This window comes from Anolis sagrei, chromosome 1 (assembly GCF_037176765.1).
Source record: "Anolis sagrei isolate rAnoSag1 chromosome 1, rAnoSag1.mat, whole genome shotgun sequence".
In the NCBI taxonomy this organism is placed as follows: Eukaryota; Metazoa; Chordata; class Lepidosauria; order Squamata; family Dactyloidae; genus Anolis; species Anolis sagrei.
Window position 1 is genome coordinate 34,608,473 of NC_090021.1, and position 27,812 is coordinate 34,636,284.

Sequence of the window (27,812 nt, forward strand, 5' to 3'; positions counted from 1 at the left end):
CACATCAGGGCATCTCCTGGGCAACATCTCTGCAGATGGCCAATTCTCTCACACCAGAAGCGAGTTGCAGTTTCTCAAGTCGCTTCTGACACGATAAAAAAAAAATAGCTGAGTATTATCTGGCAGTGATTCCCCAGCGTTTCACACAAGCCTATCTTCCAGCAATACCTTGAGATACTTGGTCTCCCAGTGAAAGACTAACCAGATCCAGCCCTGCTAAGATTCTGAGATCTAACATGAGCAGCTGTACATACTAGTACTAGGGTACTACAATCAGCCCCCTACATTCACTGGGCTTAGGAGCACAGGTCCCCCACAAAAGTGAAGAACCACAAATAATAAAAGTGCTGTGTTGTTTTACCTGAGACAACACATCTCTGGGAATACAGTTTTTCCAAATGGCTCAATGGTCAACCTCTGCTGGATCATATTGGAGGTCTTATCTGTAGACATTTTTAGGTCCTCTACCATGAATTTTCAGCAGAAGCTGACCAAAGTGTCACACTAGAGGACTTAGAGATTCATTGAGAGATATTTTAATCAAATATATGAATAATCAAATCTGTAAAAGTCAAATCTACAAATATAACAGGTCAATTGCATAATGAATCTTGTTTTAATTGCTCCTAAAACTCTATTTTCCTGCTGAGATGTGAGAAATGCTTAATATACAAGAACGAAGTCTCACTAGATCAAAGGCAACTACTCCGAAATTCATTGTCTTAGGTGGGGGACATAGAAAAGCAGTGTTGTCAACTGCAGTAGGTCCAGAGGTCTACCTAATCTGGAAAAATTAGCATTTTCTGTTGGTGCACACAAACCTCTTGATGAAAAGCAAAATTGCAGCCTTTAAGATTATATATAATGGAACAACCATATTGTTATATCGGTTTCTAACATTCCCAGATACAGAATCTTCCTGTTACCTGAATTTGCCAATTATTTCTTTTATTTTTCTGCTCATTTTACAGTTTCTCCTATTAGGGTATGCAGTGCACCTGCTTCACATATATTACTCATTTGCATGGATGGAATATTGCTGAATTAGTTCTTTCATATCTTAAGAGAAGAAGTCACCACAAAATAAGGGTGATGATGCACACCCATGCTAAAAGAAACCAAGCTTTACTTTGGCTGGCAGTGAACGATAGAAACTGCATATTTAAATCAAACCAACATCAATTACATGCTGCATCTGATCTGACTTGTACTGCGTGTCTGAAATTGACCTATTCAAGTGCTTCATAATGGATCAATTGTTTCTACAGATCCAGGTAGGAACATAAATCTACATCCTGGGCACTCCCCTAAAACTCCGAGGTTACTGCTTGTCAAGCCCTCCTGATTGCAGCATGTTGTTTTCCATTTGCTTGATTGGGTTATTTGCATAAGCGCAAATGTAGGCAATTGTGGACATGAAAAACAGATCACTATAAAGAGGCATTAGAAATGGATCCACAGGAATTATCCCCCTATATATTACAAGAAAATGCACCCCAGTGTACGGAAACCTTGCCCATTAATGTCAAACTCTAATTTACAATACAGATCTCAAATTATATACTATTTTGCAATTGATTTCAGGCAATTGTTGGAGGAATTTCATTGATCTCAATTTACAACGTGAACCAATAAGCAAATAATTATTTTCTTTTAAGTCTTCATAGACACTGAATGTTTTAAAAGTGGTATTACTCACTCCCACATTAGTAAATTAACGGCTAGTCACTGCCTTTTAAAAAAAAATCTGTAGAATTGTGTGTGTCTCATTGGAGGAACTATCACAAATTATGCAGAGTTTTCCACATTTGGGGAAATCACAGGGATCAGCACACCTAGAGGCTCTTGTTTGTTTATGCAACACCATACTTCTAGCTTTTATGTCTTCTGTCCTTCTGAAATTGAGCATTTTCTACTTCTTTGATAATTCTGTCTCTGTGTCCACATTCTGTATGCACACATTTTTTCATTGTTTATCTATGCCCACATTCAATCTTTACTCTGTAAAGGCTGACAGGGTTTTGTTTTTTTTTACATTTTCCTTAGTGTAAAGTCTGAGAGATGTTCTGGTTGTTAGACATGCAAATAGGACTCAGATGTGGGTGGTAATTGGTTTAATGGCTGCTGTTATTATGAAGGTACTGATGGTTCCCCCAAGCAAGACAGTAATAATGTTGCTCAGTGTACTTTCTAAGGAAAAAACAAGCATATGTGAGTTGAAAGCTCTTTACCACATGAAGGGTCGCAAATTCCCTGACAACATTGTACTATTGTTTGCAAACAATGCTTTTCCTGGCCATGATTTCAAAGTAGTTTGGAAGGAATTCACTTGAGTTCAACATTACAGGAAGTGATGCTTCCCCAACTAATGTTTCTACCAGATTTTTTTCTTTCAACAATGTTTTCATTTCATTTTTGTTTCAATCAATATTAAAAAGTATTTTCAAAAAGTTTATATGGCTTTGACACAACAGCATAGGTATGGAAGGCAACACAGTAGAAAAAGCACCAAAATTCTAGTTGATCTTTTTGAAATGGAGACCTTAGGTCCTGCTCATTGAATCAGTTGTTCTTCAGTTGGCATGTCTGGCTCTAAAATTTAGATTTCATCTATCCAGCATAGGAATAGTGAGGGAATATGGGATAGTTATTCATTCCTGCTCTAAAGTAAGGATGCAATTCTTTGTTCATTATATTTTGCAAGGAAGCAAAAAGCAATTTTGGCAATTTCCTTTGCATTTCAAGAAAGTCTTCAAAGACTGCCACTTTCAAAGACTATTTGCACGTGAAATTTATTTTACACCCAAACTGCACATGATATTTTTTGTTTATTTGTTGAGAAAACAATTGCTATTTCCACATAGAATATATAGTAGTTAGAGATTTATGCTACACAAAATGTGTACAATGTTTGCATTTTTAAAATTCTATTATGTTGGTTGTTTTACTACATTTTTTGTTGAGGGGTTATTTGGTTTTTGAAAGATACAGAAAATGCAGGAAATACAGAATAATTTTTCTGCACGAAAAAACCCTTAATGTATATTTTTTTTGCAGAAAAGTCTTGAATTGTAAATATTCTAATTAGCAAAGGGTCCTTGTCTCAGTTTTCTGATATTCTGGAAACATAATCGATTATTTTTGGAATATCTTTGATTATTCTTTCCTGCTATAAAGTGACGGAGGATGGAATATAATTTTTGTTATGATCCTGTTGTCAGGAAATGAATAAATTTACAAATTAATTAATTGCTGGACTAAGCTTTAGAAACCTTTAAAATAAAATCATTGTGTTTTACAGGTGTACACTGCGATGCCTGTGGGTAGACATCACATCAGCAGCAATAAGGCATGTCTGAATATCCTGGTACTTCTTGTTCATGTAGACAGTGTTTGTCACCAGAGGGCGAGACCTTTAGAATAATTACTATGAGATAAGTAAGCCTATACATAGTCAGAGGGGAAATAAATCTCATTCAACACTATAGGACATACTCTTCTGAGAAGACATGCATGACTGTGCTGTGAATCTTTATTGTTTAGACAAGTTTCTAAACCTGTACGCATCACTTTAAAGTCGCACTTTTGACATAAATGTTTTCTGTTTATCATTCATCATGTACATGCTTTCAAAAGGATGGATAAGGAGAGTTATAACTCTGCCCAGCATGCAGAATTGAGATTTCTAGGGCAACAGGTTTTAGACATTTCACTTTATTTAATATCACAGGTGGTGAAACTCCAGTGGTCATTGGCTGCATATACAGTTACACCCATGCAATAGCTCATGTCAAAAAACTGATATGCATATGAAGTTTCAGAGCTTATTTTTATGGTGCCATTGACATCTAAATCATCATAATGTTGTGTTAAATTTCAGTGAACATTTGAGATGATTTTCCAGGGAATCTTTGGGAAAAGATTAACACAGGCATCAAACATGAATTACAAAAATACTGCTTTCATAAATATTAGAAGTGACTCTTTTGTAAACTAGAGGCACTTATGTTGCTCTAAAAATGTGGATAAAGTCTTTCGATATTTAATGATGAAGAAAGGGAATTTAGTAGTAGGCTAAGCCTAGGCATTCTTTTGTTCAGTTTTTAAATATATTGCAAAGCAACCCAAACAGATCTATGATTGGTTTATTGTTGAGTGATTTCATGAAATTTTGGCTAATTCTTATTTGGAGCTCAAGCTATGAATTGCATTTTAAAAGTCCAGCTAAAACTGAGAGATGGATAATTATTTTGTTTTGCATTTTTTTAAAGTATCAAGATCCATATTCTAATCACTGTCATGCTGGTGAAACAGAGCAAATATAAATGCGGTTATATCTATGTAAATATCCATCTACATAAGGTTCATCTATTGGCCTCAAATGTGAGACCTATTTTTCAGTATTAAATCTGAATTTCTTTGCATGGTTGGTTTAAATGAGGTCATTACATTGCTATCCATGGCTTAATTAATATTTCTTTGCTTTCTCATTTCAATTAGTGAAGAGTCAGACATGCTGGTCCCAATCCTGATCATGTAGACTTGCAAATAAATGAAGAGTAACTTCAGTAATGTAAAAAGGGAGAAGGGGGGGGGGGGGAGAGAAGGACATTCACAGTGTTAAAACAGCCTACTCACATAAGTACTATGAGAAATCCTGTTAGAGAAACAGCTATTGTGAACAATCATTTTACAATTGTATTGCATCAAGTTTATATAACTATAAATGTGAAAGTACTGTACTAAATCAAGGACTGATTGCTCCAAATCAGATTCCTACACTTTGATATAAAATACATTTACTTGGAAACATTTTACTGATTTAGGCTACATGACAATTCAGATCATGCAGGGCAGCTAATCAGTCAATATTCAATTTAAGGTGTTATTTTGAACCTTTGAGGGGAAAAACATGATAAAATGAAAAGTGCCACAACTTGACAGGATTACAGGCAATTCGTGTGCTACATATTGTATTTGAACAGAGCATTGAGCATTGCAATAAAAATTATATATGCATTTCATAAAGTATGAAAGATGCAAACATGAGACATGTTATTCAAATACTCCATTTAAGGAGGCGTAATTGCAGGAAAATATAGTTTTTTCACATAGCTTTGATGTCACTTGTACAGAGCTTTGTAGCTGATAAACAACACTTTCAAATGTGCCTGGAAATTTATTTGGGTGTTTTATTTTTCAAGATATATGTCCTTTAAATGATTTTGTATTGTTTCATGTGGGGTTCTTAATTGTTTCAAAAATGTTATTGTTCAGGCTTTTTAACTGACTCTTTCTGGGAACCACCTTGGGTTCCATTCTGGGAGAAACAAGGCACCTTTCAGGAGTGCTTTGATAGTATATTTTTGTATAGCAGGGAATTGGACTGGATGGTCTTCGTGATCTTTTCCAACTCTATAATTAGCCAGGACTTCCCAGTAGAACAAATGGGAACTTTTATTTCCATGTATAACTGGCATGGGAACCACAATCTGGATTAATACCTCAGTAGAGGTTAAGAGTTTAAAGCATTCTTTTGCTAAGCCGTGGTCCAGATTCAGTGATCATCCAGCTACTTGTGAAAGAAAGATGTTATGTTCAAGAGCAATCTACATCATATATAGCTTGCATTTAAGAGATGGACTGTTCTAAATGGGTGACACAGTCAGTGAGAAGCCCCATGTGTGCAGCAGTGATGCTCACCACCATAATTTTCACTTGCCAGTTTTAGCCTCAGATGCCAGAGGGTGATAAACTGGCCTTAAATTATTTCCTGCATTCACCTGCAATATCCTTTCCTCTTTTTTTAAGTACCATAAACACAAGTGGGTGTGTGGGAGTTGAAACTAAAAGGTTTAAGATGTATTTCACATATTATTCCAAGATGAATAATTTTCTGTTGACTTTCTCTTCAACACCCCCTGCGCAGACCACCTGTGAGCCAGAAAAGCAAGTTAAATTTATCATTAGCAGTTTATATGTCCTTTAATTGGAATCAATGTGCCCGCCTAGGCAAATTGTCTATGTAGACTCCACTGAAATATCTGCATACCTTAAATGGCATGATAAGCTTGTTGAAAGGAGGCAGACAATTTACATTCTACTGGTGTGTTATAAATAAATAATAAGAACAGATTAGAATTATGCATTTACGCCTACTAGTGAGTGTGAAATGCATAATTCACAAGTAGTGAACCCTTAAGAGACTTCTGAATTCCCCAATCTCAAGCACACAGATCAAGGTATATTTTTCAATTCCCTCTGTTCTATGTTTCTGTTATTTTGCTAGCTTCCCTGGGTATATAGGCTAGAAGTGTCCTGCTTAGTTATTATCCATTAAAGCTGAATGTTAGAATAGTCTTTTTTTTTTTCAGAAACTGGCTATACGTAGCTTTCATTATTTAGTTTCAACAAGCATATTAGACCAATGTTGTAATGTTGCAAGTACTTGGGCATGAGAAACAATCTTGGGTCATTCTAAAATATAAGAACATTGCAACCATGGGAGCTTTGTACAATACCCTTTTTCTAAGGAGGCTGAGGAGATATATCTGACAGGACTTCATTTTATCATGTTCCAAATCCCTTTAGATTGCATTCCCACATGCAACTCAACAATGGTTGAATAATGAAACTGCAATGTTCCCGAAGTTATTAAACCATCATCCCATGCTCTCTAAAACTTCAGAAATGAAAATTAGGACATGTGTTGCCCAAGAACATTCAAATTTGGTCAAGATGACAAAGTTATGATAAAGAACAAACACTCTAGGTCTAGGGGAAGCTAGGGCAGGTTTGTTTGTTTGTTTGTTTTTTGCCTGAACCTACCAGGAAATGCAAGATTTTACTTCACCTGTCTTTGCTTCCCTTTCTAAGTTAACAGAGTGCAAAGTATTTTTTTTCAATTTGAACTTAGTTTGCTGTAAAGACAAAGGGGAAAGGTGCAAAATGGAGAAATAAACTGGGACATTTCCAAAACAGTTTAGAAAGTAGGATGACATAGGATTAAATAGAATTGTCCTTGCCAACCCAAAACAGGAGGAGAATATGCCATCCAGAAGATCCTGGGACAGGAGAGGGCTTTTTGATGGCAGTACTCAAACTTTGAAAAGTCCTTCCTTAAGAAGCTTAGTTGATTTCTTCACCAATAGTACCTATCTCCTATTGTTTCTACTAAAGGTGCCTCAACCAGTTAACAAAGTAGTGCTCAAATTTAAACAAAGTGATAATTAAAGGGCAGCATGGAAATAAAGTAAGAATACCACTTGGAAGTAATAGGGTTATTTCTAAGGTTTAAATCAGTTACTTCACCAATTTAAGACCTTTCCTGCAAGTTAGTTTAAACACCAAACAGCTATATGGTTGAATCTATCTTTGCCAATTGGAGGAAGGGCAATGCAGACTGAGTGAGGCAGACCTCCTTTGCCAGGGAGTTTCAATTCCAAGGAGCAACTACCAAGAAGGCGTTCATGTTCCTATCAAACATGTTTCTTCAAGTGGCAGGTGCATATAAAAAGCTCTTTCTAGGATCTTAAAATCTCCTATACAAAAATGTAGTCTGTTAAATAGGTTCCAACAAATATTATAATTTATAGCTCATAACCATGTACTATGAATTATGGCTGGAAAAAGACTATGAAGCTGTGTAACAAGCTTCATATTCTCTCTTAACTGTCTCTGGTTTAACAGCAGGACTGTAGACCACCCAAATGTTCTAGATCACCTAAATGTTCTAGAGCAGGCATCTACTACTTATGGCCCTCCAGGTGTTTTGGACTCATCTTCCAATTCCTGACCATTGAACATGTTGCTAGGGCTTCAGGGAGTTGGAGTCCCAAACACCTGGAGGGCCACAGGCTGGGCAGGCCTGTTTTAGACTGTCTTTTGGTTCTAGGCTACCTGAATAATCTAGAGTGCCCAAATGTTATAGATTACTCAAATATTCTATAGTTCCTGAATGTTCTAGATTACTATACAATTACTTCCTTTGCAAAGTTACTGGAGATTACATCCTTACAGTAGGACATTCATGTTGTCAGGTTAAATCTTTGAAGGACTGTTACATTATCCAACACTAGTTGAAACTCTATCATCTGAAGTGCCTTTTGACACCTCTGCCTTGTCTGGTTTAAAGTTGATTTACCTTGTAACCATTGCCCTCAGCTAGTAAGTTCATCAGTAACCAATTCAGAGTTTAAACAGCTTTCCTGATTTAGATAAGCATATTGTGTGTCATTGAACCTCCTCAAATAGAGATGGCTTTCACAGCAGTTTCAGGTATAAGTTTAAAAGAAGTTAAGTACCTCTGAGGACAAGATGAGACTCTGAGAAACACCATAAGCCAAGGGACACAACATTTTCAACACCATCAGTTAATCAACATCAATGTTGAAATTTTCATTGTTGAAAATATCCCACATAGGGAAGAAGAAAAGAATTTTAGTTGGGTGTGTAACTGGAAGTGAGAGTTCTTCTACCTTAGAATGCATGTGGGTTGAAGGGATTGGGGAGCTAGAACTGGCTGCTACTGATAAAATGTTTGGAGTAGTATGTATTGCCTATCAGAGATGCCCCGTGTCATTTGCTGTCTGCGTCAGAATAGAAAATGCTTGCCCATTCCGTCAAGCTGCAGAAGTTCCATAAGCTTTCTTCTTTTTTACAATTACAAAAAGAATAAAGTAACATTTGGCTGCCTTTCCATGACACACTAAATCAGTTGCCTTAGTCAGCCAGTTACAGATTAACTTCAGACTGCTAGTGGTTGTGTGTCCATTCTACACCAGCTTTAACTTTGCACAGCTGATCATGGGAGAATGATATAACTAAAAAAGTATATTTATGTTAAGTATCATATATTATTAAAAAGTCACATACTGTTTAAAAAAGAATCCTCCATCTCTCCATTAATTTCTTAAAACCATTAGAATTATCCCCATACTTTTAAGTCCATTAGAATTGTAGAATTGGAAGCAATCCCATAGGACATCAGGTACAATCTCCTGCTCAGTGAAGGAAATACAGTTAGAACATATCCAGCAGGTAGCTGCCCAATCCCTTTTTGTAGATGGCCAGAGAAAGAAACTCCACCACCTCTCTTAGCAATTAGTTCCAGTGCTGAACTGCTCTTACTATCAAGATGTTTCTTCTAATGAAATTTGCCTTTCTATGACCTAAAACCATTAGAACTAGCCCTACCCTCTGAGATAGCAGAGAACAAATTTACACTCTCCTCTCTATAACAACACTTTGGGGGATGAAAGAACACAATAATCTCACTCTTTTGATGTTCTATCTTCTTCTAATTAAAGGTACATTACAATAAATTTAATATTTTTTAAAAAAAAGAATACAATACATGACATGTCTCAATCTTCTCTCCACTTGGTCTAACATGTCCAGTTTCCTCAACCTTTTCTCATAGGTTTTGCTCTCCACACCTCTTGTTGTCTTTGTGGCACTTCTTTGAACCCACACCAACAAGTCTCCACCCTTCTTAAAATGTGCCCAAAATTGAATGTGGTATTCCAGATTTGGTCTGATTAGCACAGAATATATTAATACAAGACTGCTGTGCCATATTGCTCATGTTAAAATTACAATTAACAATAATGGTGGAGTTTCTGCATGAAACATAATCTAGACCCATTTTGACCTGGTTTCAGGTTTGGCTTTGAGACAGAGACAATTTTTGTTTCCTTGTTGAATAGCCTACTCAGCAAACTGTTTGAGGAGAGTATAACTCTGTTGGTTCTGCTAGACCCCTCAGAATAGTATCCTTCTGACCATCCTACTAGCATAGGAGTTAGAGGCATTGTTCTACAGTGGGTCCATTCCTCCCTGGAGGGGCAAACCACCCTAAAGGTGGGCGGGGCAATTTCTTTTTGAATTCCTCGTCATTGGTCTGTGGGGTCCTCAGAGTTCTGTTTTGTCTTCCATGCTATATACATGAAACTGCTGGGAAAGGTTGTCCAGAGTTTTGGATGCCAGCAATATGTGTATGAATACTCAACTCTATCTCTCCTTCCCATCTGATTCCAAGAAAGCTATCCCAGTCTTGAATCAGAGCTTTTAATCAGTGATGAACTGAATGAGAGCAAACAAACTGAAATTTTACCCAGACAAACCAGAGGTGTTCTTAGTCATTTAGGCAGCAGATCAGAGAACAGGAATTCAGCCTGTATAAGATGAGTTTACACTCTCTTTGAAGACACAGGTTTGCAGTTTTTCTATATTTATGGACCCAGTGCTGAACCTGGAGGCTCAGATTTCTGTAGTGACAAGGAGTGATTTGCATATTTAAAGTTTGTGCTCCAACTGTACCCATTCTTTGAGATGCCAGATCTGACCACAGTTGTATATGCCTTAGTTACATCCTGTTTGAATTAGTGTAATATTGCAGTCAGAGAGTTAACTGGAGCAGGTTACAGAGACCATGTCCCTGTTGAAACAGCTTCACAAGCTGTCAGTTTATGGATCTCGTCACACAGGGCTAAAATTGGCGGCATTTCTACCCCACCCTTCTCAACCCCCTAGGTGGGACTCAGGGCGGCTTACAACTGGCACAATTTGTTGCCAACAATTCAACAAAGTAATATATATATAATATATAACATGAAACTGCTGCTATAACCCTATAGCTCAGATGTAAGCTATTTAGTAGACTGCATTTGCTAGACTGCAGATGCTTATGCACAAACAGAAGGCAGATCGTCAACCTCCTGACTAAGCATACTATACAGTCACACTAGTGGACCAAGATATACCAACAAACACTTCCAGTAACAGCCTCCATGGATAACTGAAACTAGAAGAAAGAATACATAGATGAAGGCATTTTATTGTAGTTATTTAGCCACTATCTTCATGAATGTGTGTGTTTGAAATACATCCATTAATGTTTTCCTATCTGCTACCAACAAACTGATTTCAAAATTTTTGTAAACTGGAATCAGTTTGTTTTCAAGATATTGATTTAAGCAAAAATCCTGTCTTGTCTTTCAAGATGGGGACTCTCATATTTCTAATCTGGAGATGGACTTTTTTACCTCTTCATTTTCCCCCTATACATTTTATGCTGTTTTGAGTATTGTTCAGCTTCCATTCCCTGTGCCATATTTGCATATAAATGTAAACAGAACGATTTCAATTATGCATAGATTCACCTTCCTACTGCAACTTAACACTACAAGGAAAAATGCTTGGCTGATGTGGGAACAATGCTATTAATTTCTGCCAACAACACCACAGGAGTCCATAGTATTTCAGCTGACAGAAGGGAAAACCCCTTGTACTTTAAGAGCTATCTATTTTTTTAGTTATCAAAACACTTTAAATAACTGATACATAGCATAGTGTGCCTTGTTATGCACATGTAAGTCAACTAAATTTGGGAGAGAGCATTTTAGTAATATAGTATATTCTAACAAAACCTGTGTTGGAGTCACAGAATCATTCACTGTTACCTTAAAATTGTTATACATTGATATTTGCATCAAAGTAATTAAGAATGGAATTCCATTCATATTTTCAGAAGCTGGCAGTGATGTTTGATTATTTTAAAAAAGAAATTCAAAGTTTTGCTTGCAAGTGAGCTGCACTGGAAGAATCAAAAGTACCCTGGGATGCTTATCACTTATAGTACAAATGATAAATAGTATACATGTATATATTTTATGCACTAGTTAGCATTTAAGATGGGGAAAGTGAGTGCAGCCCTCCAGTGGATGGATTATAGATTGTGTGATCATAGCTAGTAGAGATAAAAATTAAAATGCTTATTATTTGCTTCCAGATGGAAACACAGGATTTATATTATTCATTCCTAGGTCAAAGAAACAGGATCCCAAAAATCAGGAAACCCTGATGAGAAAACTAACAATCTAGCCAAGTGTTGCATAGAAATATTTTTTTGTTGAAAAGCACACATGTTTTCCATGTCCTCTCCTCCCCCCTCCCCCCGAAAGATTTCCTCTATTAGGAAAAACACTCTTTCTATGCAAAAAAACCCACTCAAATTTTCTGTGCAAAAATATTGATGTGTGGTTTCTGTATATACATTCACACATACCTGCACAGGAAACTCTTTTATGTGTCTAAAACTGTTTTTTAATGCAAAACAACAACAAGAAAATATTTGTGCATGCAGAATAATTTCTTTGTGAGACATTGAAATATGGGATGAATACTCCAGAGAATGTTCATTTTCTCCCACAGCAGGGAGAAACTATTGTACATATTTCTCATAGCTTGCAAAAAAGAAATAATCAAGGATTTGCCTACCTAATATCAAATATAGCCAATGATGAGGAATATGCTTTGCCCAGCCATAGCTTACATCAGGGGTTCTCGTGCTCAAACGTTTTCAGCCAAAAAGTACTTTTTGAAGTAAAAGTTTCTCATGGAACCACAATAAATGTTTATATATTATATTATATATTATATTATATTATATGTATATAAGCATCGGGAGCCCCCAGTGGCACATTGGGTTAAAGTGGTGAGATGCTGAGCTTGTTGACCGAAGGGTCGCAGATTCGAATCTGGGGAGCAGCGTGAGCTTCCACTGTCAGCCCCAGCTTCTGCCAACCTAACAGTTCAAAAACATGTGAATGTGAGTAGATCAATAGGTACTGCTCTGGCAGGAAGGTAATGGCACTCCATGCAGTCATGCTGGCCACATGACCTTGGAGATCTCTATGGACAACGCTGGCTCTTCAGCTTAGAAATGGAGATGAGCACCACATCCCAGAGTCGGACAAGACTGGACTTAATGTCAGGGGAAAAGCTTTACCTTAACCTACCTTATATGAGCAAACTTTTTTGGTAATCTTTTTATTAGTAATTTCCAAATATTTTTTTCCAAAGGATATGGTAGGGAAAAGAGAACAGGTATTTAACTCATGTTAAATTTTAACAAATATCTAGTAGTGATGAGGGGGAGGAAAACAGTATAGAGGGCAAGGGAAAGAACATTATATAACTTTTTTATATTACACCAGTTCTTGGTCTCTGTTAAACAAACACTCATTACTTGTAATACCAAAGTTTTGCCAGTTTGATATATCCTCCATATCAAAGAAAGGGCAACTTTTTGATCCATTTCATTTTAAAATTTGGCAGATGGGCCAGACCAATGGCAGATGAATGAAGAGTGTTTGTGTGAACTAATTGAAAGAAAACATGAACAAATTCCTATGCACACTGCCCATATCTCATTTGTAATGCAAAAAGAAAGGGAAAAAAGAACACAATATTTAAAACGAAGAACAATTTTGACCAACATAATTGTAACAGTATTTCAATGGAAGCCCTCAGGGGCCATCCAGTCCAACCCCCTCCTCCTGCCATGCAGGAAAAGCACAAAGCACCCCTGGCAGATGGTAATCCAGTCCCTGTAGTAATATTAGTAGGAGTAATAAAAATAGTAATAGGAGTAAGCCCAGGGGCCATCCAGTCCAACCCCCTTTTACCATGCAGTAAAAGCACTATCAAAGCACACCCAGGGGAAAGGATTTGCTTGGTGAGGGGGTGAGGGGTGGGGGAAAGGGTCTACATAAGGGTCTGCATAAGAAGGGAAGCAAGGGAGTGTGCCTGCCTTCCTTCCAGAACCATATTTCTCTTCCACTGTTCAGGCGGTGCTTTGATTGTGCTTTTGCTGCCTGACAGAAGGGGAAGGGACCTAGATGTGGGTGGACATGGGAAAAAGAGTCTGTCCTCCAGGAGAAAACTGCTGCTGTGGCTGCTGGTGGGAGCAGGAAAGAGACCCACCAATGGAGACTGAGACCAAGAGAGACCTTGCCTTCCACCTCAGCAGGTCCTCCCTTCACACGATGCCTTCCTTTCTGTACCTGAATTCATTTCCTCACTCACTTGATCCCTTCCTGGCAGGGGTAAATAAGCCACTGTGTGTGTGCTTTGAGTTAGAGGAACAGGAAAGAGGAGGGAAAGCTGATATGTGCATTTGGAGGGGCAGAAGGAGCAAAGAGAAGGGAAGAAGGAAAGCCTCAATCATGCACAATTGGAAGAGGGAGATGAGAGGGGGAGAGGAAAACATGAAGTCCCTCAGTATTATTCCCATAACCCCACGAGCTTCACAGAGCACATTTTAAAAACCGCTGGCTTACATCATACTTCTAGAGCAGCCAATAAATATTCTTAATCAGTCACCACCAATTGATGCTTAGAGAAAATTGACCCATGGATTTGGGGGATCGGGGTCTTTTTTTCTAACTTTTGATTGACTTTTAACAATGATTTGCCCTTACATCGTGATATTATTGTCTCACATTGCATGAAATGCAGTTGTAATCAGGGGTTGAAAAAAATAGGGGTTTGAACTGCAGCTCTCAAAATCCTCTAGTCAACTGGGCTACTGGCCATGCTGGATGGCAGATTTGGTGAGTCCAAAACCCAGCACCATCAAAAGTGATAAGTGATGGGAATTGTAATCTAAAATTATCAGGCAGGCTATTATTAGGATTACAGTCTTGTGGCAAAACCACAATGTGAGAAATATAGAGGAAGGCAATGCCTTGCTTCAACTGTTGTGAAGACTAGTTGATCTAATGCAAGACTATATCTAGAATCCATGGCCTTGGATTAGAAAACATCACTTAACTTTATGCTGGACTCTAGCCATCATCTCACTTGCTGTGTGCATCAGAATTATCACAAAAATGATAGCATATTTCAACCATTAGCAAGGGCATGCTTTTTAGCTGTTGGGTCCATGGCAATAGAGTTTCATCAGCATGAAAATCTGCTTTTTCTCTAGCTCACTCTTTTTTCCACTTACGTCTGCAGACCTTATGTCATATAGTCTTTATTAGGATGATTAAATAATAACACTATTCCTACGTTATGAATCCAGATATGTATTTACATGTCATTATAGACATTTGCTAGGAATGGCATAAAAAGAAATCAATACCAGCAGGCTGAACTTGCATTTATACTGCACATCTGCCATAATGGAGTCTAGTATTTGCAGTTTTGCCATCATTGGAACAGTAATGAATTCTCTTTCCCCATCTTTTCCATGATAATAATCTTAAAACATTAAGTTTATGCCTTACTTAAAGAATATTAGTCTGATGTTTTCCTTATATGCTTTGATTTATGTTACTTAATTTTAGTGCTTATGTTCTATTTATTTTTTTGTAATATGTCAACTTTAACTAGTAACAAATTTATATGACAGATGTGTGTGTGTGTGTGTGTGTGTGTATCTGTATGATGGCTATGAATATATCTGTTCTGTAAAATTATAACAACTTTTGAAGCTATACAGCACTTCATGTAATAAGCTTCAAGTCAAACATAAAGCAACATATTTTAGAATAACAGTAAAACCTGATGGGATGCAGAATCAACTAAAAGGCTATAATGGCTTATGTCAATAATTCGGGTAATGAGTATAAAACAGCAGCAGTAGTTCAATTTGCAGGGAGAATGACATATTGGTTCAAATAGCAAAACACTCCACAAGATTTTATCGCAGAAGGTAGGCAGATGAGCATTGAGGCTATTCCTGTAGCACCATGCCAGCAGCACTTCTCTCATTCGAGATAACTTGGTAAATAAACTCTACTAATTTGGTAAATAAACTCTTCCTTTTCCCCCCCGAAAAGCTGAGATCCCTGAATCTCATTTTAGGGAAATCTGAAAATAATTCCAGACAGCCACTTTTGCTCCATTGACATCTGGTTATAAATGTAGTTTTTGTCCAGCCCTACTAGCAAGGTAGTCACTAGTCCAACAGAAAACTAGAGCTAGAGTTACAGAAGAAAGAACTCCGATTAGCAGCACTAAGCTACACACTCATGTTTTCCATGTGTTCCAGAAAGGCTCACTGAAGAAACAAAGCAAGGACTCTATGTAACAGTTTGAACTTCAGAATACCAATATATTAAAATGTTTGCATTTTAATGGTCATGTTAATTGTGCTCGTTAATACTCATGTTAAAGCAGTAAGTTTTTTTTCAGAGAGAAAGTTCCTTAAAAGAGAGTAAGGAAGGTATCTTACCCTTAGAAAACTGGAATACAGCTTTATGGTATTGATGCATTAAGTTGCATAAGGAGAGATAGTCCATTTAAAAAGTTTTAAAATAATCCACTGAGAAATTTAGACAAGACAGGCAATCCCATTTCTAACCAATTCAGTCACACAATATCTAGTGACTTAATGGAAGCAGAAAATGGCTCACGTTCTCTCCTGAAGTAGCTAACACTTCCAATGGCTTCAAGGGTGATTTGCGTCCTTCAGCAGTAAGTGGAAACTTCCATATAATGTGTAATATTATTCCCCATGTGCCTCACAGGAGAATACTGTTAAATGTTAAATCTTAGGAGGACGATAATAAACTGTATCGCTTTTGGGTCTCTACTATATCCTCTGGTTGTGTTGCCATCATTCATTACCATCTTAGGCCAGGTAAATCCCCAGCGTAGCAGGTGCATGTGATGTGATACACCTGTAATGTTCAGTTACAGCCCAGGGGTTAACAGCCAGGCAACAATAATTGTGCTGCTATATAGGTCACAGTTCTTGTAATTTCAATAATGTACTCTTCTACTCTCCCAGCATCATTTCCCTTCAAATACAATTTTTCATTTTCAGTTTATATTTCCACCTCCCATTATAAGAATCTCTATTACAGCATTAGCCATTGCTCAGTGATTCTAGGATCAGTTACACTCAGAGTTGGTTATTCTGTGAATTAATTAACACAACACATTATATTCCAGGAACAGTAATGAACACAACTGTAGAAATTCTCTCTTATGAAAATTCAATTTAGGAAACTTGTTTCATTTTTAAAAAGAAATATCAAATAGTTATCTTTAAAGTACATTTATAGTGGCATAGTGTGTTTTAATAAAAGCACCTAGACATTAATGAATTATACATCAGGATAATATAGACATGTATGGGGAATACGTTTGTTTTTCAAAAAAATTGAACAATAGGTTGGAATTGTATGCCTATCTTTTGGCAAGTAAATTTGGTTAACGAATTGAATTAATATATGCTTTTATTGAATGTATTTAATTATGATGACATATTTAATTGTGCTGTAAGGAACTTGGGTTGCAAGGAGAGGTGGGCAATTAATAATAATAATAATAATAATAATAATAATAAACATTAATTTGCACAAATGTGAATGGTATTACACTATCATTTTTACAAAGTTGTTGCAATGGCCACAAGAGAAAATGCAGCCCAGCAAACAGGATTTAATTTATGATGATAATAATAATTTATGATATTAGTGAAGAATTATGTCCTGGCCACTGTGTGGCTGTGTAGGACTTTTCAGATCTTTTTTGTTTGTATTTTAAAAAAAACAACACCTTATCAGTATGCATTTATTTTTAGAAAGTTTCCTACATAGCTTGGGAGCTCAGTGACAGGGACATTGTGTGTTCTCTCTAGACCCATTAGGTTACACAAATCTGATCAAAGGACAAGGCCTCCAGAAGCTTGTCCAGCTGTGGTATTATAATGACACCATTAGGTTTTGCTTCCTAATCAAAGCTCCTAAAAGTGTGTGTAGCTTTCAGCTTAGTATCTGCGACAAGGTTAACTGAAATCTGCAGCAAGGATAACCACTTTAGCAGATTGTATCAGCAGGAAATATTTAAACACTATTTAAAAGGATTTTAAATAAGCAGATTTCATTTAACACTGCACTAATGCACTGCTAGAGAAGATGATACGGAAGAGATGCCACAAATAAACATATTGCTTCTGCTCTACCTCTCTCCAGAATATTTAGTTCAGTAAATGGGCTAAATTCCACTGATGTACTGAAGTGCCAAACTCGGCCAGACCTATATGCCCTTTGGTTTAGGGCATGCTGAATCCACAACCTGCATACTTGTAATTAATGAGTCTCAGAATTGATCAATGGAAATGTCAGTGCTTGTCAAACAGGCTATAGGTACTTAGGTTTGCACTAAAACTTTTAAGCGAAATGTGTTGCTTTCACAACTCAAGCTTTATCTATTTTAATCTCATAGTGTTGGTGCTCTGTTTGGGGCTCTTTTAAAAAATTTCACAGTAAGTATTCATAAAAAAGGAAATTGGAGCTGTGAAGTTTAGCGGTGATATCCAACCTCACAGCTGGGTGACAGCCCATGCAATCAGAAGTTTCCTTTTCTCTTTTCCATATGGACCTCTCTGGACTTACAAAGTAACCCCTTAACTCTCTGGGGAACATCTGAGGCACGGAGAAAGGAAATCTACTAGCTGATACTGACTGCTGTGTTGGATACCATTTTCATTGGTTGCCCCAAGACTGTAGAATGATATTCTGGAAGAGCCCATACAGCTAAATGAGCTGTTGGAATTTAAAACACATCTGAAGACCTATCTCTTCTGATAGGCCTACCCAGTCAATTTTAATCAGGAATTTTAAACTTGCATCTTGTGTTTTAATATTCGTTCTGTGTATTTTTATATGTATTTTGTAGAAATATGTTTTAATATATGTATTTTATAGAATGTTTAAGATGCTTATGTGTTTTTAGCTATGTTGGAACCTAACTTGAGCCATGAGGAAAGGCAGGTAAGAAATAATAATAATAATAATAATAATAATAATAATATCCCTTTAGATGCTTGGGAAGTGGTCAACTTGTGATTTTGTGATATGAAATCCAGCGCGTATATATATATATATATATATATATATATATATATATATATATAGTGTTTTTGTGTAAGTAAAAAAATCCCTTTTAATTTCTCTAAAGTTATAATTTATAAGTAATGGAAAAGTGTATTTTCTGCACTGAAATGTAATTCAGGAACAATTTTATAAATATAAAATAAGGTATAATATTCTTTGTGGCATAATTTCACATTTCTTATCAATGTATAAAAATAAAGATGTTGTTGTTCATTCGTTCAGTTGTTTCTGACTGTTTATGACCTCATGGACCATCCCACGTCAGAACACCCTGTCGGCTGTCACCTCCCCCAACTCCTTCAAGGTCAATCCAGTCACTTCAAGGATGCCATCCATCCATCTTGCCCTTGGTTGGCCCCTCTTCCTTTTTCCTTCCATTTTCCCCAGCATAAATGTCTTCTCTAAGCTTTCCTTTCTTCTCATGATGTGGCCAAAGTACTTCATCTTTGCCTCTACTATCCTTCCCTTCCTTTTCAAAGTGTTCCCTTCCCTTTTGAAAGTATAAAGGTACACTTTCAAAAACTGGTTCGGAACTTTAATTTGGGGAAGTAGAATGAGAAGGACTGATTTCCAATAGCACCTTCAATATAATGTGATGCACAAGAGGAAAACCAATTGAGGGAAGCAAGGGCTCTACCTCCCTTCTGTACAACAATATATGCTTTTGCTGGTGGATAAAATGTTAAACAGCTGCCCAGCTATCCAATCCAATCAATGTTTTTTTTCCACATGTAACTCTCACTGAACATAGATAGCCATCATTGAGAGACTACTCCCATGCAAAGAGTTGGAATAACTATTGTTGAAAGTTGAGAATATACAAAAATAGGATAATGTTGAATACTAAGAAAACAAAATCAATGACATCATCTGATTTATATAATTTTAAATATGAAATCGTTAAAGATATCCCTATACATCTGTTCAGTCATTGGTCAAAACAGAGATTGCTGTCAAAAAGCAGAAGATGACAAAGACTTGGAAAGGCAATGAAGTGATGAGATAATATCCTCGTGTAAAGATATATCTCTAGAAACTAGAAAGTTAGAATCATCTAGGTCACAGCATTTCCAAATTCTACATATGCTTATGAAACCTGGACAGTTAAGAAACCCGACAGGGAAAAATGAATTCATTTGAAATGTGGTACTGGAAAAGAGATATTGTGGACTATTAAGAGGACACATCCTAGATCAAATCAAGTCTGAAGCAAAGATGACTAAACTGAGGATGTTTTTATTTCAATATAACATGACATTGTGTGACTCACTGGGAAAAAAAAAGAAAGCTTAGTAAAGTAGTGCTTTGGAGCAGATATTGAAGGATATATTGCAGAACTGTTTCTGTGTTTACAGGTTTGGAAGGTTCTTTCTTCTAAAAAAAGTAAATATAAAAAGTACAAGTGGAGTTTATAGTAAGGAGACAGGTTTAGTGTTGGATCCTTAGAAAATACTAACCAAATTCCTCTACCTCTATTACGCTATACCCCATTTCTAACCCCGTTACACCTTCTGCAACTTTGGTATCTGTGGAACAGAAAATAAAACAACATGGTCATAGCTGTGAGGGAAACAGTTGTACTTATGACATTGACCAGATGCAGATGGGTGATATTTTCAGTTATCAAAATTAATACATTCTTTCAGAATGAGCTTGAAGATTTTATTTTAATAGTTTAAATATGGGATTAAGAGTAAAAGTCATTTGACGATATATTTTTATAATTATTGAAATATGCATTTCTCAAGCATCAGGAAATCCTAACAAGGACCATTCTGAATGGATGAGAATTTTCTTGGTTCAAGGACTTATTCTGGGGAAAATCTGCATTTATTTGCACAGAAAACAGCCTCTTCTCTACATATATCAGCATTTTCTGAAAAGAAAATAGTGTTTCTGTGGAGAAATATTTTATGGCTAGAAAATGCTTTTTTCTTTATTATTTCTGGAAACAAGACATTTAAGCAGTAAGAAACTAATCCAAAGCTCACCACTAAGTCTATGTTAATCTTGCACAGAATAACTAGTGAACTGTAAATATCTTTCATAAAGCACTGCAGGTTTTTTAAAAAAATATTTCAATTTGAAAGAAATTTGCTAAACTTTTTGGGATGCTTTTTGGAACAAAATTGGTGAAGAATTACCTTTCTAGGGATGAAGAGAAACTGGACATTTCTCTATCCCTTGGTCTATTCACCCTGTCTAAAACCACATCCATCAGTTCAGTCAATGACATGCTTGGAAAGCAGTATCACTGCTAGATAATGGGAATTCTAATCCTGTCTCTTTTTTTCCAATAGCTAGGTATAGGAACTTTACTTATTCAACAACGGACATGTGTTGAATAGAGTTTCTGACTGGAGGTATGGAATCTATGTGGACTTCTAGCAATTACAGTTATTAATGCTTTTAGTAATGAATCTCCACCCAGCTCTGGTCCCAAATTCTAAGAAATAGAACTATGGGACAACACATGCAGATATGTACAGATTCATAGCCATACACACAAAAGATTGATGGAGATCTTGCAAAAAATAAAAAGATAAATGGCACAACAAGAATATAGAAAAACCTGGAGGCATGATATTAATTGCACTTATACTTTTGATAAATATTTTTTTTTGCAGAAGAAAAATGCATACTCGTTTAAACTGTCATTATATGAACCTATATCCTATTTTTCATATTATTAGCAATATATAATGTGGTAGTTTATATTCAAAAATAAATCCAAAATGTATATACCTCATGTATTTATCCAGAAATACACCAAGGTTACTATGGTTACTGAAAATCCATTACCTTTGAATACAGAATGAAAAAGTTTTGACTTAAAGTGTGCACTATTTATTATAGTATACATCAACAGCCTTCAGGGGGTTCTCTAACTGGACTCATTTTTCAGTGTCAGAAGTGACCCACCACACTAGTCGCGTATGGGATGTGCATAGCAAGAAATTTTTAACTGTATGTATTGTAAGGAGTTCTCCAACACCTGAAAATGCAAAAAGGCCAGTTGTTTAAGTATTTTTGAACCAGCAGAAAATGTGTTGCATTTTTCTCCACTTAAACTGGAATACTTCACAGTGGCGAATTTTTAGTTCACATGTTCAAATGAAATAGGTCACTAAGTAATCATAAAATAAAATAAAGGAATACAAGAGATAGGAGATATTCTTCTATAAATGACTAGACAGGTTCAGTTTCAATATCTGGCACTTCTGGAACTACTCAAAGTGAGTACTTTGATGTAACTCATGAAAACGGGGTTCTGGTTAACTGGCTGAACTAGTGCTCCAATTGCAATGTATTTAAAATGGTTCCCACAGCTACCCTCAGGTAAGCATGCAATCAGGGCTATTGCTAGAGAAGGCCTTTTGCTGCGGATCTAACATGGAGCCAGCCTCGCTAATGCACCACTGTTCAGAACAGTTTGCTTGGGGTTTTGTGACAAAAAGGACCTATATTGACCCAATCTTTTTAGTTTGGTCAAATTAATTGCACAATTTCCATTTAAAAGTGGCCCAAACTATATGCTCTGGCAACCTGATACTGGTCCACAATGGAAATTAGACACATTTAATCTATGTAGTGTGTTTAATTTATGTTATCTATCATGTTAGTTGCTTGGCAGCAGAATCCCAAAACATTCATCTCTCCCCTTGTTTAATCAGTATTGTTAACTTAGGATTTTACGACATGCTGTTTTATCCCTTTTTCTCTGTGGTGCCTAAACAGATTCCCAAGAAGGCCACCACATGACATGAAGCCCCTTCCTGTGGTTGTCCATGGGATTCCATTGTGGCAGCACAGATAAACGAAGGGGAAACTGAATTTTCAGGAGTTGAATGTTTTTCAACTCCCAATGACAGAAGCCAGAGAGTAGCTGTATAGAAGCAGGGAAAGGATGTGGAATGACTGCTATGCGTGAAGATAGAAATGCACAGGACCTTGACAGTGGGGAACAAAAGAAGGCAGTCCATTTTCCTGCTTTCATGTGATGAGGTCCTTAATTTTGAATGTTCTATAAAGTTTTTAGAGGAATTTCTTTACTCCTGATACACATAGAATGCACGGCTAATTATGAAGCCCTTTAGAGTATGTTGTGCAAATTTCTGCCAATTTGCATTATAAGCAAAGTATCAATTGCAACTTGTATTACCCTTGTTATATTTTACAAACCAGGCCAGTATAGCTTTGTCTGACATGGATTGGCATGATTCCAAAAGGATGTTTGATTACTCTATCTTTTTATAAAAGGAAGGATGCCGTTTGATTTGTATCACATGTTTTCTCAGAGTTATGTCCCTCTGGCTCAAGGATAGTTACAGAAAGGTAAGTTGGTATGGAACTATAGACTACAGAAACCAGAAAAAAGAGAGTACTGGGTTACATCAAGAAAAAGGTGATCAACTGAATTCAAGGTAAAAGAGGCCACAGGTTGATTAACAAATAGCATATCATTAACAATGTGAAAGTGATGGAGTAAGCCAAAACTATAGATTTGGGCCCAATCCTGACCCCAGAATTCAATATTGTGTTAAAAAAAGCCCTAACTCCAGACTCAAGCTCAAGTGTTACCACATCTGATTGTGGTCATGGTGGGGGTACCATAACCCATGATTTTCTCCAAACTGTATGGTGGTCCGTTTCTAAAAAAACACAACAAAGACAAAGAACCCCTGAGGGAAGTAACAAAAAATGTGCCACAGTGACACAAAATAATTCCTTCCTGGCTTCTTATGGGACAACTAACATGTGCCTGGAGAGAGCTATACATATGGAGGCAGGGTGGAATCTCATATGGTGATGCAAAAATGACCATACTTTATAAAGCCCACATCAAATTTTATGAGATTATGAAACTTCCAATCCCTGGAAACCTCATAGTATCTCAAAAACATAGCCATTACAATTGGTTGAAGAGTAGGGAAGTGAGAAGAGACAGGTCTAAACATTCAATTCATTTATTTTTCATATACACTTTATACACATAACAGAGCTAATCTTATATGCAATATTTTTAAACAATTCTGTGTAACACTGGAAAGCAAAAGTTTCACTAAACCTATATCTTGTGACATCTCCTAGGCTTAAAATGGTTTTTCTCTTCCCCTCTCTTTTTAAGTGTGCACCTTGCAATGTTATTTAGATAATCATCTATTTGTTTTGCATGTTACATCTAGCTCTGATTTCTCCTAGTTAATGGAAAATGTGACTCATAAATGCTGCTTAACAAACAAACAAATAAATAACTGGCTGGGCTCCATGGCTCCAAGCATTGGTTCTTAATGAACAGTCTCCTAAAATGGACTTGGGGCTCCTGTATAGAATAGATCTCTATGGTACACACATACAGAGCCAGTGGTTAAAACTTGATGGCAGCATGAAACTTCCCCCCCCCACCCCCCACCCCACACACCTTTTGTATTTTAGATACCACAATTCAATCCTATATATGCCACCCCAGAGAATGTATAGAATGGAAAACAAACGTTGGAACTCGGTTTATAAAAAGTGAAGTAAGCTGAAATGGGGGTGGAAAAGGATTAAATGTGGGCTGTCCCTGACAAACTGGGTATGTTATCACTATTATAATCTTTATAGGATATGTTATCATTATTATAATATTTACTGATAGTCAGTTGGGGTCCTGGATCCTCTTGCAGTAAATGGTAAAACGGGAAGCTTTGCAACTAATTGTACTCAGACTATCTCTTGGCTAAACAGTCCAGTTCTCCAAGGTTTGCTGAATGGGATTCCTCAGGTACAATTCAGCCTCTCAATGCAGGATGAGGCCTGTTGAATATGGTCTTCCAACAATTATATACAGTTCACAAGCAAATAAAGAAATATGCCCAGACATAGTCCATTTTTCATCCCAACAAGCAAGTTGCTAAAGAAAGGGAAAGCTTTCCCCACCCTGCCTGCCCCACACATCTGATCTTGGCATCGAGCTGCTAGACTAAAGCAAGACTATCTAACAGAGCTTCCAGTAAACAAATTAACAGTTTACTTTACATCATTGGATAGCTCTTAATGTTTGGAAAAGACACTAAAAAGAAATCTAAAAGCTTTGTTACTAAAGTAACATTTTTGAGAGAAAGGCATTTCAAAGTATTGGTGCAAAAACATTAGGCCCCTTGCTCTGAAAGACATCTGTTTATGCAGATCTTCCAATAAAATAACTAGCTCCTTGACTACATAAATATTACATATTAATTTGTATATTGCATATCTTTTATGTCTTTATACTGGCATTCAACACTTGGCAATTTTTGCAGTCTCTAATACTAGTTAATAAAAGATAAATAATGTATCCCCAAGGTAACTTACCTTTGATAATGTGTTTGGTTTCATTTCCGGTATAAATTAGTTGTGTGTCAATATATAAAGAATATTGTAATATAATCCCATTGGGTGTTTTTGGAGGATCCCAACTCAGGAATAAAGATGTAGGGAATGAAATAGCTGTGGGAGGCTGGACATATTTTGGAGCTAGGGAGAAAAATGGAAGATAGTTTTATGCAAATGTAGACTGCCATTAAAACTAATACAGACAATGAAAATTTAGATATTTAAGATTACTTACATATTGATTTATAAATACACTGATGTATTGCATTTGTATTCTATTACATAAGCTTTAATCCTTTTCAATATTTAAAAGCAAATTGAACCATATTTTAAAATATCTAGTCTTGACAAATACATAAGAAATACAATATACTAGTAGAAAATCCTACTGAACTATCTAAATAGACATTTTTGTACAGAACATTTATTTGCAGACTCAGCAGTTAATGGAAGAAACATGTTCACAACTTTTATTAGTAACATGGGATAGGTTCTGGCATCAGCCAACCTGCCTGCCAATGGATAGAACCTGTCTCCTCAACCTATTTCCTGTTTCCTGAGAGGATATTTTGGCTAGCAGGAAATGAAGAATGTACCTGAAAATAAAAAAAAATCCCTGTCTTTTATCTGAGAGTTCTGCAAACAGCCCCAAACTGAGTCCTACCCTTGTTTGCATCACTCCCAAGGCACCTTAAGATCCTCAAGATGGAGATATAGACAGACAGATCCCATCCACACTAATATTCAACTTGCTTTCAAAGCCTCCAATATTTTACAGATGAAAACTGGGACTCATGTTACCATGTGTTCAAGGTGATCAAAGTTGTGAATAAGAAAGATCACTCAAAGTAGGAGAAATTGCAATGTTTTGCTTTTGTCAGAGCCAACTAGAAAGAGCAAATTGGGACAGTTGGTTGGAATGTGCTTTCCGGGAGAGAAAAATAATCAAAAAGTGAACCAGGTGGTGGTTATAAAGAATGATCTTCCAGGAATAATGATAAAAAAAAAAGGCCTAGGAAGAAACAGTGAGCTCCCAAACTGGAATAATTTTAATACTCCATCATCATCATCATCATTGGTGATCACTCATGTCCTTCCAAGCATAGGGTCTTGGCAGTGTGTCTGTGGGTGACTGTGGAGACCTATTCTTGACCTGCATGTTCTTCCATAGTGAGGACAATGGTTTCAAGATGGAAGGCGGTCCCGGTAAGAGTTGGTTTGATGTGCCTTCCTCTTGATGCATTTCTCCCTTTTGTCCTCCATTCATGCCTCTTCAAATTCTACAGCACTGTTCGTCACAGCTGATCTCCAGCTAGAGTGCTCAAGGGCCAGGGCTTCCCAGTTCTCGGTGTCTATGCCAATGTTTTTAAGGTTGGCTTTGAGCCCATCTTTAAATCTCTTTTCCCATCCTCCAACATTCCATTTTCCATTCTTGAGTTTGGAGTAGAGTAACTGCTTTGGGAGACAGTGATCAGGCATTTGGACAATGTAGCTGGTCCAGTGGAGTTGATGGCGGAGGACCATCACTTCAATGCTAATGGTCTTTGCTTCTTCCAGCACGCTAATATTTGCCTGTCTTCCCAAGAGATTTGCAGGATTTTATGGAGGCAACACTGATAGAATTGTTCCAGAAGTTGAGTATGATGCCTGTAGATAATCCATGTTTCACAGGCATATAGCAGTGTCGGGAGGACAATAGCTTTATAAACAAGCATCTTGGTCTCCCTATGAATGTCCCAATCCTCAAACACTCTCTGCTTCATTTGGAAGAGTGCTGCATGCACAAAGCTCAGATGATGTTGTGTTTTAGTGTCAATGTTGATTTTTGGGGAAAGGTTGCTACCAAGGTAAAGGAAATGGTCAACATTTTCTAACATTACATCATTAAGCGGTATCTCTGCCTTTTCACAGGGATTGGCTGGTGTCTGTTCAAAGAGCACTTTGGTTTTCTCGATGTACAGTGAGAGGCCAGGCTTTTCATATGCTTCTGCAAAGGTGTGGCTTGTAGGTCTTCTTCTGAATGAGCACAGACCATGTTATCATTGGCATATTGGAGTTCTATAACATATAATGTTGTGACTTTGGTTTTGGCTTTTAGTCTGCAAGTTAAATAGCTTACAATCTGTCTGATATATGATTTCGACTCCAGTGGGAAGCTTCCCATCAACAAGATGCAGTATCATAGTGATGAAGATGGAGAATAAGGTTGGGGCAATAACATATCACTGTTTAACACCTGATTCCACGTTAAATGTGTCACTTTGAAGTATTAAGTGACCCTTAATACTCCACAGGTATACTGAAATGAAGATTGCTGAAATCCAATCTATTTGGAATTTTTTTCCCCAAATGTCCATCAATGCACAAAAATGAATGGGTGCCCTGGCCTCCCATTAGTTACTACCAGGAAGCTAGGAGGAATGGGCTACAGACTTGGAAGTGGAGAGCCAGGTAAATCTGGGAACTCATTGCTTAAAGCAGTAGCAAAGAATGCCTGTAATGGAGCAGAGAAGAACATCTTCAGTTTTGAAGAAAAACTGTTAAGTGCTCTTTCAAACTCCAGTGAACCCTTCCCTCCCTCCCCCTAGAGCACTGATGATGCCCTATATATTCTTTCATTGTTGTAAGCTGTGGACCCGAACAGGCAGTCTGATCATTCATGAGCCATTTGTGTAGCATCAGCCAATATCGGTTGGCAATGTGCATGCTAAATGATGAATGATTCAATGGGGAAATGCTGAAAGCTGGAGGGTATGATTG

General features: G+C 36.9%; 1 protein-coding gene across 2 annotated transcripts in view; it reads right to left on the bottom strand.

Annotated features, from left to right (window-relative positions):
- Positions 1–27,812, bottom strand: part of USH2A (usherin) — a 546,480-nt gene that overhangs the window by 295,552 nt on the left and 223,116 nt on the right. For both annotated transcript variants that reach the window (XM_060754270.2, XM_060754269.2), the window contains exon 32: positions 25,032–25,193. In XM_060754270.2, coding sequence (XP_060610253.2) covers positions 25,032–25,193 — 162 coding nt within the window. The remainder of the gene's footprint in view (positions 1–25,031; positions 25,194–27,812) is intronic.